Raw genomic sequence first — 12,402 nt, 5'->3', positions numbered from 1 at the left:
ATTGACCCATAGCCCCACCACACATTGACCCATAGCCCCACCACACATTGACCCATAGCCCCACCACACATTGACCCATAGCCCCACCACACATTGACCCATAGCCCCACCACACATTGACCCATAGCTCCACCACACATTGACCCATAGCCCCACCACACATTGATCCATAGCCCCACCACACATTGACCCATAGCCCCACCACACATTGACCCATAGCCCCACCACACATTGACCCATAGCCCCACCACACATTGACCCATAGCCCCACCACACATTGACCCATAGCCCCACCACACATTGACCCATAGCCCCACCACACATTGACCCATAGCCCCAGTTTCATGCTCTTGGGTATGTACTCTTTGTTATAATCGATTGTCACAGTGTTTTGGGGTTAGCTTCTCACCTGCTTGCACTAGCTTGCGTGCATGCGTGTGTGTGTGTGGGGGGGGGGTTATGATTTTCATTGGGTGCATGCATCGTTTTTTTCCCAACACATTTTTCGAATGGTTGTGGGCACGTTCATTGTAAATCAGTTTCAGAATCAGCGCTTTCCACACTGTACTTGTAAGTGGTGCTTGGCACTCTTGGGTATTTCCCTACCGTGAAGACTTCTTGGCACTCTTGGGTATTCCCCTACCGTGAAGACTTCTTGGCACTCTTGGGTATTCCCCTACCGTGAAGACTTCTTGGCACTCTTGGGTATTCCCCTACCGTGAAGACTGCTTGGCACTCTTGGGTATTCCCCTACCGTGAAGACTGCTTGGCACTCTTGGGTATTCCCCTACCGTGAAGACTTCTTTTCCTGCAATGCACCACCTCATTCACATGCTCTGTCTACTGAAGGAATAGATCAGGTTTCCTCTTGTTTGCTGTCGCCTTTCAGGGTGCGAATGCGGAAGCGCTGCGTTTCATTTCCTACATCGGGTGTGGCATTTCCCTTGTATGCCTGGTGATTGTAGCCTTTGTCTTCATCTACTTCAAGTAAGTATACCAGCAGCTGTGTTTGCTGCAGACTGCAGTAAGTATACCAGCAGCTGTGTTTGCTGCAGACTGCAGTCAGTAAACCAGCTGCTGTGTTTGCTGCAAACTGCAACAGTGTACATGTATCTGCAAAACAAGCCTTGCAGTTGTGGCTAAGACTAGTAAGAGTGTATGGGTAGGAGTTTATCTGAGGTTGTTTTTAGAGAGGGTATCTTTTTTTCTGTATCACCGTGCGAAATAAGACTGAGCAAAGTATAATCCTACCCATTTTACTTGTTTCCTCAAGGCAACTTGTTAGCCCTCTTGCCAACTGCTACCTTTTGCTTGCTCAGATACAGGACCGATGGGTGTGCTACATGCACCATTGTTCGAGAGTGTCATGGGAATGGCACATTCCCAAACATCATTGCTGTAATATTATGGTTTGTATACGTGCGTGCGTGCATGCCTGAGTGTGTGCGTGTGTGCACGTTTGTGCATGTACACATATGCGTGTGTATGTATGTGTGTGTGTGTGTGTGTGTGTGTGTGTTTGTGCGTGTGCGTGTGTGTGTGTGTGTGTCTGTGTCTGTGTGTGTGTTTGTGCGTGTGCGTGTGTCCATGCAATGGCGACCATGTGTACTAGAGCAGCAATAGAATTTTGGGCGGATTAGAAATACCGTCCTACACAATGAGCTAATTCACCTGGGCTTGAGATAGATTTACTAAATGGGCAAGTGAAGTGTACCACTGCAGTGAAATGTATCTTATATCCACTGTCAACTGATGTATAGCTGGGTGAGCAGTCAGCCCCCCCCCCCCCGGCCAATTTTTAAATTAAAAAACACTGTCCTATGCTGATGCACACGGTGTTTGTCCTATGAATTTGCTTTTCTTGTATGCAGATCCTTACATAATGATCACAACGCTATACACTGCAATCTTGCTATCTCGCTGGGACTAGCTCAACTCATCTTCCTTATCGGAATCCAGCGAACAGAGAATGCGGTGAGGTGGTATCCTGCTTAGTTCAAACTCACTCACATTCACTGCCTTACTTTTGATTTCAAACAAACGCGGAATGCTGTTTGTTTTGGTTCTAGTTAGGGCTTAAACGGTCACAACTTTTGCATGACCGGACATCCTTCAGATTGACGGTCAGATAACCGGTTTCGACCGGTTATTGAACTCCAGCACATGCATGCAAATATGAACTATAGCACCAACACATCATTTTCATTAAACACACAATTGAGACCTATACATTGACATCAAAACGAGGCTTCCTCAGCGTCAAGCTGAATTATGGCGATGAAGTTGGTTTCATCTTCAGAGCCGAGCCAAAATTCTAGGATTTCCTTCCCACTGGATCAACAACATGACTGTAGCCGTCGTCGCTACATCCTTCTCCAAATCCAAAGCTCCTGCCAAAGAGTGAAAAGAAATTTTAGTCTTCAATGTAAACATGTGCCAACGGATGAGAGTGGTACTAGTATCCTGCATTATGGCGCTAAAATCGGTGCTGTACACCGTGCACTGTGACACTACACATGTGCATGAAAAACCGTTTGTACCCGCAAACTAAACGGTTTAAGAGTCATTGCATTCTAGCGGTCGTATAACCGGTTATCCCGTATAACCGTTTAACCTTTAGTTCTAGTCCACCCTTCTATTAAACTGATTATTTTTCTGCTGCTGTTCCTGAACCCTGTTGACCGTGCCTCCTGTTGTAGCCACATCTTGTTCTGCTCTGTTTTCTAGAGTGTCTGCACAGGGTTTGCAGTGGTCCTGCACTACTTCTTTGTAGCGGCGTTCATGTGGATGTTCGTGGAGGGTTTGCAGATCTACTTCATGCTTGTGCGCGTCTTCCCGACGACTACGAAGCGACTTCTCTATTTTTACATAGCGGCATATGGTGAGCAATGCCAGGGGCGCCACAGGGCAGTGGGGAGTGTTTCGTCCGGGGTGGGGTGTGGGGGGGGGGGGTTGGGGTGTCCCCCGGGGAAGAAATACCGGATTTTCGGCCAACAGGGTCCGTTTTAGCGCACTACGGGCACGTTGGGCGGACCATCCTGGACGAAAATTGGTACGACCATGGCCGTACTAGTCGTACCGTGTGTAACGCCTCCGAATGCACAGATATTGTTGTCTATTTTGAACATGAATTTGAGTGCTTACTGCTAGCGAAACGGCCTGTCAATAGCTCTCTTTCCTTACTGTGGGGTGAGTTGGGCATGGACATACAGACGCACTGCTCCATTTGGGATATATGTGGGTGAGAGAAGCCGGACAGTTGGGATATGCAGAGCAATGTGTCCAGACAAACTGATGGTATGTTTCACATTAACTCGAGATCATACGTGTCAGTAGTGCTAGACCGCCGCAATGATTCCTAGTGCTAGACCGCTGCAATGATTCCTAGTGCTAGACCGCCGCAATGATTCCTAGTGCTAGACCGCTGCAATGATTCCTAGTGCTAGACCGCTGCAATGATTCCTAGTGCTAGACCGCTGCAATGATTCCTAGTGCTAGACCGCTGCAATGATTCCTAGTGCTAGACCGCCGCAATGATTCCTAGTGCTAGATCGCTGCAATGATTCCTAGTGCTAGACCGCCGCAATGATTCCTAGTGCTAGACCGCCGCAATGATTCCTAGTGCTAGACCGCTGCAATGATTCCTAGTGCTAGACCGCCGCAATGATTCCTAGTGCTAGACCGCCGCAATGATTCCTAGTGCTAGACCGCCGCAATGATTCCTAGTGCTAGACCGCCGCAATGATTCCTAGTGCTAGACCGCTGCAATGATTCCTAGTGCTAGACCGCTGCAATGATTCCTTCACCAGCTTACACAGGTCTTTTTGAACTGCACTTCTGCCTTTAACTTTCTTTCGTTTTAACTTGTGCTTGTCCTCTCTCTCTCCCTCTCCCTCTCCCTCTCCCTCTCCCTCTCCCTCTCCCTCTCCCTCTCCCTCTCCCTCTCCCTCTCCCTCTCCCTCTCCCTCTCCCTCTCCCTCTCCCTCTCCCTCTCCCTCTCCCTCTCCCTCTCCCTCTCCCTCTACCTCTCCCTCTCCCTCTCCCTCTCCCTCTTCCTCCCTCTCTCCCTCTCTCCCTCTCCCTCTCCCTCCCTCTCTCTCACTCTCTCTCTCTCACTCTCTCTCTCTCTCTCTCTCTCTCTCTCTCTCTCTCTCTCTCTCTCTCTTTCTTTCTCTCTCTCTCTCTCTCTCTCTCTCTCTCTCTCTTTCTCTCTGCGCTCAGGTGTTCCGGTGGTCATTGTGGCTATAACAGCAGGGCTAAATATCCAAGACTACGGCACTGAGACATAGTAAGGGTTCCTATTCGAGAAGCCTCCCTTTCTGTTCCCCTCCACCAGAATAACAACCAGAATATTGACTCAGGTGTCGGTATTGTGCCAGTGATGGAAGCCATTGAAGAGCTAAACGTTACCATGTTCTATTTAAAGTAGCTGTCATGTACATGTTTAGTATATAGGCGGCCTTCGGCGATTTCAGCCTCAGTTGCTGGTATGATAGCACTGGTTCATCTTACAGAGGGACTCACTTAGTACGTGTCCGGGTAAGACGTGCACATGCGTAGTACGGTCCTTTTTTGTCGCACTGAGTTTCCTACCATAAGCGCATATACAAATGTATTCCGAGTGGGACGTACTCTGATAAGATGTACAACTCGTGCACGACGGACTCTTCAGCAGGTCCCAACAGAGCTATCCTTGCAAACCATGTACTAGTTTGGTGTTTTCATACACCTGTAGACATGGCAGGTTTGCTTGACAGATATACTTCAGTATGTTGACAGTGCGGAGGAGACTGTTTTGCAGCACTGGGGAAGCCTGGTTTGATGCCGCACTAGCGATGTACACTTCTGAGTGCAATAAATATTTTGGAGCATTTTGACATACTGCACATGTATCGTATTAGTTGTGCTGCAGGAGTCAACTTTGGATAAAAAGTACCTCAAACACTACGTACTGTTTTCCGTTCCCTGAATGGGTACGTCTTATCCAAGAGAGTTTCACTGTACTTATTATTGTACTTATATTTTTATGACAATCAATTTGTCTTCTCTATGATCTTGTAGTTGTTGGATAGACGTATCGACAAACACACGCTGGGCATTCCATGGACCCATCATTGCCATCATAGTGGTAAGTGAGGACAACGCCATCATCTCTACTCGTACAGATTTCTAGTAATTTAAAAGTGGATTACGGTACGATCTCTTGCTCACCAAGGATGCAAAGAGTATGAGATAGTGCCTCATTGATGCCTCCAAAGACTTGCGAGAGTGTTCTGTGAGTTGCACTTGAAGTATACAAATGAATTCCTGAGATTTTTGAGTGCTTGTTTGAAGTCCGTAATGGACTTTTAAAGTGGTGAATACCAGCCTTGTACGTATTAAACCGATTGTGAGTGCCCCTCCCCATGTTACGAATGTGTTCTTTGTCTCAGGTGAATGTTGGCTTCTTGTTGGCGGCCCTGCGTGTGCTCTTCCGTCGTGCTCAGCGGAAAGGAAATGACTATGATGCTGTCCAGTAAGTCATGCTAAGAAACAGGGTGCAGGAATTTTTATTGGGTGGTGGGAGAAGATGATTTGAGTTGGCAGGGGCCTGGGATGTTGTGCAAACACGTTCTGTATCCATCACCTGCGTGCATGTTGGAGCATAGAGCATTGGGAGACTGGAATCGTTTCATGTCTATGTCAAGCTCTGGCCACTCCGGCAATGATTACACATTTCCATACCTTTGTTTACATGGAGTTCACCATCCGCGTATGAACGAGTCTGAACCTCAGCCGTATCTGACCTCCTGGTCTTGAGCAATGTAACTTACGCACAGTCATGGTGAACCTTCAATGCCACGTGTACTATGAAGTAGGTATTGTTACGTATATCCTACTCTAAGATCACATGGACCTAGACTGCCTGGAAATTTCTTGTTATGATGCAGAGCAAGTCTGAAAGGAGCCGTAGTTATCCTGCCACTGCTGGGAATTTCCTGGGCAATGGGACTGCTGGCTGTCAGTGACAACACGCTGGCCTTCCACTACCTGTTTGTCATCTTCAACTCCCTTCAGGTGAGTACTTCTGTCACTAGTGCTGACCTGATTGTCCTCAGGTTGGTCTTGTCAAAACGAGTGCTTTCTCTCTACAGACACTTGTGTCCGCTCTCTGTGAGGTGTGCTGGTACACATAGAGGTTTTCAGTTGAGACCTAACTAAGTGTGTTATGGCGCAATGCGGCAGGAGTAGTCGAATAGAGACCATGACGGTATTGATGTTAAAACTCTACATGTACCAAACTGTACTGCACGCGTACACCAGAAAGAGCGAGAGAGTCTACCGAAATGGAAGTCGGTTTGGATCTTTCTGGTCTGTTCTGTTACCAGTGTAGGTGTTCATAAGCTGCTTCAAGTAGTTGGATCTTCCCTGTAGTAGAATTAGATTATGCAAACTTGGAATGTTTGCTTTCGATAATACTGCTGTACCTCTGATGATGGAGACTCTAGCTGGCTTCCTTGTACGTACCATACATGCCATTACATGGTCAATGTCGCTGAAAACGTCTGTGTCTATGTGCGTGTTTCTACATGTGTGTGTGTGTGTGTGTTTGTGTGTGTGTGTGTGTGTGTGTGTGTGTGTGTGTGTGTGTGTGTGTGTGTGTGTGTGTGTGTGTGTGTGTGTGTTCCAATGCACAGGGACTGTTCATTTTCATCATGCACTGTGTCAGGAACCCGCAGGTAATGGGCGCTTTGCCTGCTTCTGTTCTTTGATGACATGTATATAGTGTCAGCACTCTGCAACCATGTGGCCATAACAGCCATTTCAGATCGAAATTAGCGTCAATGCTATCTGATTACCGCCCGGTGCCTTAAACCTTAGGCTACAGTAAAGCAGCCTCTTGTCTCCTGTATCTGTGCAACCATGACTAACAGCTTTACCGCTCGGCTCAGATTTTTGTTGGAAATACGTAATCACACTGTATTATACTGTATCATACTGTATTATACTGTATATGCTGGCCACACGTCTGTGCTAGCGCATGACTGTATTCACTAAATCCAGGTTTGCAATGGTGAGTATAATAATGTGCACACTCGGGCACGAGCATGAAAGAAAAGTAGTGTTCCAGATAGCCGCTTTCTTACTTGACCCAATCATCACTGATGGACTCACTTGACGAAAGGGCATTGGAAAGCACCGACAGGATTTATGCACTTGGAGTGCAAACAAGTACAAGTATGCAAAGCAACGATGTCATAGTGTTGATAGACGTGCACATACCAGTGCATCCACTGCTCTATTCTGATCATTGTTTCCACTTGGCCGACTTTTAAAGAGGTTGCTTGCATAAGTTGCTAACGAAATTGTTCTGTAGGTTTTCTATGGGATTTGACCGATATACTCTGTCGGGCTGCTATGGTGCTAGTGCTATACCCTTGATATGCTGTGTATAGGTAAAACGAGCAATCAAGGCCTGGTACAAGAGATACAAGGCGCAGAAACGGGACCAACAAGACATCACCACTTCGGATAAGTCATCAGGCTACCTGAAGAAAATGCGGTCGCAGGTGGCCGAGCAGTCATCCACGGTCGGTGTAAGTTGGCAGGATCATAGCTGGAAGCTGTCCTTGACTGAGGCAACGAATTAGGAACTGTGCTGTTCAGGGAATGAGGACATCCAGGTGATGGGTATGACCCATCACCGAGGTGAACATTTATAATTGAATGAGCAAAAGCAGTGAAAGCACACAGTGCATCGGTACTGAGGAAAGTGAGGCGATATTGACCTGCTGATGAAACAATGCAATTATAGTTGTTAAGAGCAGATCATGCACTTATTCCGAGCAGGCATGGTGAGAAAGCAGAATTGCTACACATGAATTGGTGACAGCACACACATGCCCACCTTAGTATGTAGTGTGTTGCTTATTGATGGTATGTGCTTCAAACAAGGTTTTGACAGTATATGCAGATGTGTGATACAGTCATGGATGCTTCTGCGTGGCATATCACATTTTGACATTGGATTATTGTTGTGTCTTTGCCTGTTTATTCTTTTTAGACTGTTTCCACAAACTTCCCCGGGGACACCACGAAATGTGAGAGAAGTAAAGGAGGTCGAAGCTGCTTAGCTGCTCTTCCAGCATTGGCTATTATTAATAAGAATACAATGAAGTCATCTGTAACACATGCACAGAATGTGGTGGATTGGCATGATGTGTGTTAGCAGTGATGAATGTTTTCCAGCGTTCATTGCCAGTGCTTCAGGTTCATTGTTGACTGTGTCATGACTCATGACTGGCCAAGTGCAATGAACATGTAGTAAACTGCAGTAGCTAGATACATGTACATGCGTAACCTGGGCCCAGTCACCACTCGTGGGATGGGGCATATTGTGGTCTTTGGGCGAAGGTGATCTCTGAAACCAGTGTGACCCTTGTGCAAACAACGCATTCCCATATTCCCATGTTCCACATTCACACACTCCCACGTTCAGTGCCAAAGAACAGTGGTCAAACTGAACAGGTGGGTGGTAATTGAATCCAGGCTTCACTTGCAAGGTCTCCTATCACCACAGTCACTCAAACACCTCTCAGTTATAAGGTGACATCCGGCATTATTGATACTGCTTCAAGTAATTTTCATGTAACGAAAAATGTTTAGTATGACCGTCACCCACCCACTCACACCCCCTGTTCCCTGCGGACAATACTCATACATATCGATGCATGTCTGTAGTTATTCTTTTTGTGTCTGTGTGTACTGTCCACTAATATCCTTAGGTCTTCAAGTATGTCTGCTGTACCTACTGGTATGTGTGTGTATGTGTGTGTGTGTGTGTGTGTGTGTATGTGTGTGTGTGTGTCTGTGTGTGTGTGTGTGTGTGTACTGTACGCGTGTGTGTGTGTACACGTGCATAAATGTGTGAACAGCTGCATCAACAACAGCGGGACAGCATATGCAGATGGTCGACTTCAAGTCTGAGAGAACTGACAGTACTGCTGGCGTTATAGGACTGATGGATGATCCTGAAGGCGATCTTCCCGCTGCCGCCACATCGTTTGGCAAGGAGCGTACAATGTCTGACAGAGGAACTTCCCCCTCGGCACCAGCTCCAGCACCACGAACACTACAGTTTGTAGGCTCTGGTCTAAAGGAGGATAGTAGCGATGATGAAGATGTAGTTCCGGCAAGCACACCTATGCTTGCTGAACAGGTGAGGGTTGATGTTGACGAGTACTCCTGGTGCTTGTATGCAGAGCCGAGTTAAGTTGTAGCCCACTGGCTGAATCCCCCGTGGTGCTAGAGGCTGTCCGAGCCTGCTGTACATTTGAAGTTGTTTCATCCTGCCTGCTCAATGATGTCACGAAGCCTCGCTCATGCATTATGATGTACACTTCGATCACTTAGTGGTATACTCATCCTGCAGCAGCATGTCAGCCTCCGCTCTCCTGAACAGTGCAAATACTTTTTATGGAAATATTGTCTCTTTTGGAAATGTACCTGCTTATGATAAACCTATCCTGCATGATGTGCGTGTTTGTATGCGTGCGCACCCTTGTGTGTGTGTGTGTGTGTGTATGTATGTATGTGTGTATGTATGTGTGTACATGGTGTGTGTGTGTGTCTGTGTGTGTCTGTGTCTGTGTGTGTCTGTGTCTGTGTGTGTATATGATGTATAGCAACGAGAAACGCCGCTAATGTCAATCCCGGCGTCCATCCCCTCCAGCGGTAGTGAATCAAGCCTTCATGTAAGTTGAGTGTTCACATGAAGAACTGATCGTCGTATCGGACACTGTGCATGATGTGCGTCTATCCAGGGAGTGGTATGGATGTGTTGCACGCTGTTCAATGCTTCTATTAAGTATGTGTATGAGCAACGAACATGTACATGTGCATGCATTAGTACTCTGGTGCTGTCTATCTCTGCTGGTGCAATAATACATCCAAGCAGCCCACTGAGCGTACTCTCTCAGCCATAGTGAAGTGAATGCCCAGTGTACTCTCTCAGCCATAGTGAAGTGAATGCCCAGTGTACTCTCTCAGCCATAGTGAAGTGAATGCGCTACATAGTAGTCAGAGTGCATGCATTGCCGCTACGCCTCTGCTCCATTTCATTGTGTCCTGCTCTGCTCACAGGAATATGCTGTGCTTGTGTTCTTGGTGAAGCTGAAAAAAATTAACCTAATACAAGTCTTAACCAACCAATAATTTCTTAATGATGAACTACTAGCTAACTTCTTTAATCCAGGTTATGAATAACCTAATTGATCAGCTACCATTGCAATAGCTTTTTCTGATATATTCATTCTCCCTTAACCAGCGGAAGGTATTAATTTTGACTCAAGGGCTCCCTGTGTGCCAGGCTGTGTATGAAGTGTGTGGGCAGTGCGGTGTGCCAGGCTGTATATGAAGTGTGTGGGCAGTGTGGTGTGCCGGGCTGTATATGAAGTGTGTGGACCGTGTGGTGTGGGCGGTGTGGTGAGGGCAGTGTACCAGGCTGTGTAGTGTCCCGGGGCACACTGCTTGGTCACTGCTTGGTCACTGCTTGGTCGAGGGGAGAACCATAGCTCATAGTAATCGGTTGCAGTACGTATGACAACGCCATAGCTTCAGTAGTGGAAAACTGCTGGTCACCGGGACTGTCCCAGCTGCTATCCCTGACCATTTCGATCTGCTAACAATAGGAACTGCGTACGGGACAGAAAAGTAACTTCTCCATAGGGCTGAGACAGGCTGAAGCATGACGGTACCGGTATTACGAATAACCGCATGTGTACTCACTGCTGTCTCTGCTGAAGGTCAACCAGGGTAGTTGCGCAAAGACAATTCATGCATGTGAAATTCACTGGGGGACCCGACCCAGGGAAAATATCCGGGATTACAACACACCGTAGTTTATGGACATGACGGGCATACGTGTACATGTACGGTATGCTGTGTACTCCTGGCCGGCGATGCGAAGGGCATACAAAAAACGTGGCGTGATTCAATCATGCATGCGAGTGCGACATTACTACGCTCTCTCGTATGTGATGATGAAACTGTTTTGTGCAACTTCTGGTAGACATACAATTGCACACCACGTGGAAAGATGTCATGAAATGAGCCGTTTGAAAGATATGAGCAAACCGGCAGTATGATAATAATTATGATCATGATGCTAAACGTTGAGATATCAGCTAAGCTAACCATTAAGTTTTGAAGCTAACCTCTTAACTATGAAACTAACCGTTAAGATATAAAGCAAGCTAACCGTTAAGGAATGAAACAAACTGTTAAGATATGAAGCTATCCGTTAAGATATGAAGCTAACCGTTCAGATATGAAGCTAACCGATAAGACATCAGTTAGCGGTTTAGATACCAGTTAACCATTAATTAAGCCCAAAATTGTAACCATGTTTGCTCAACCTTTTGCAGAATTTGACCCTGCTTCCATACTGACTTTTACGAGTACTTCTCTTGGCGGGATTAGTTGTATGTTCTTGCTCAATTTTGTTCAAAATGGCAGGTTCCCAGGGCTTGCCTCCTGTCCAGAGTGTACACAACGTGACTACAAAAAATATGAGTGGCTTCTATCTCTCAAGATGAGTGGTCTTTGCGTGCAGAACTGACATTACACATTACCGTCTAGCAAGTGTGATTGAATTGTCAACAATTTTCAAAACAGAAGACTTATCGCAGCCATACGCTTTGATGATTTCCAGGGTGCTCATGTGCAAGTACGAGTAGTTGGAGGAAGGTCTTCTGCCGTGGAGGACCATGAAGAGAACCGAGCATCTCAGTCTTACCGCCCAACATCCTGTTCACCACCGCCAGCCACGTCGGAAACGTTTAGATCGTCGGTGACGGCAACGTCAGCGTCAGCCAGTCCACCGGCAGCGGCACTTCCTCTGCTCGATGATGTCATGATGAGCCTGAACAGTAACCGTGCCGGTGACTCATCAAACACGGCTGCTGGAGCTTCTAGTTCTACAGCCGCTGGTAGTGGTGAGAACACGGCAGACAGCCCTTCTAGAGCACTGCCATTGCTCGACGACATCATGGCCAGTTTGAACAGCAGTTCGGCGCCGGCGACGGGTCGTCAGAGTGTGTCGCCCGGTGACGATGATGACGATGATCGACAGCAATGGGCATCCTTGACAGGCTCGGGTTAGTGGTAACACAATGTGTGATTCCTGGTGCAAGTTCTGTAAAGGAAAAACTTACATGCATGCGCTGTGTTGGCTGAGTTACTGTACATGTAGTGTAAGACTAAAGAGTCTAACCTATTCCTCTGTACCCCTGTTTCAAGAAAGTGTGTTCATGCATTCTCGGCCCACTAGGATTGAATCTTGCAGAAATTTTACAAACACTGCAGCCGCAATATACATGTATGTGCAGTAGTTGAGTTCACGGCAGAGTCGAGCTTGTATGT

The 12,402-nt window shown here is 46.9% G+C and overlaps 1 protein-coding gene across 1 annotated transcript in view; it reads left to right on the top strand.

Annotated features, from left to right (window-relative positions):
- LOC135830935 (uncharacterized) overlaps positions 1-12,402 on the top strand; it is a gene marked incomplete at its 5' end in the record, with an annotated part of 47,260 nt that overhangs the window by 32,390 nt on the left and 2,468 nt on the right. The window contains 13 exon segments of the mRNA XM_065343160.1: positions 890-987; positions 1,872-1,974; positions 2,728-2,881; positions 4,222-4,288; positions 5,062-5,128; positions 5,433-5,515; positions 5,931-6,057; positions 6,678-6,719; positions 7,437-7,577; positions 8,045-8,081; positions 8,916-9,199; positions 9,666-9,734; positions 11,693-12,137. Of these exon segments, the coding sequence (XP_065199232.1) occupies positions 890-987; positions 1,872-1,974; positions 2,728-2,881; positions 4,222-4,288; positions 5,062-5,128; positions 5,433-5,515; positions 5,931-6,057; positions 6,678-6,719; positions 7,437-7,577; positions 8,045-8,081; positions 8,916-9,199; positions 9,666-9,734; positions 11,693-12,137 (1,717 nt within the window).

The sequence above is a fragment of the Sycon ciliatum genome, chromosome 1 (genome assembly GCF_964019385.1).
Source record: "Sycon ciliatum chromosome 1, ocSycCili1.1, whole genome shotgun sequence".
Lineage (NCBI taxonomy): Eukaryota > Metazoa > Porifera > Calcarea > Leucosolenida > Sycettidae > Sycon > Sycon ciliatum.
This window is presented reverse-complemented; position numbering and strand designations above follow the sequence as displayed.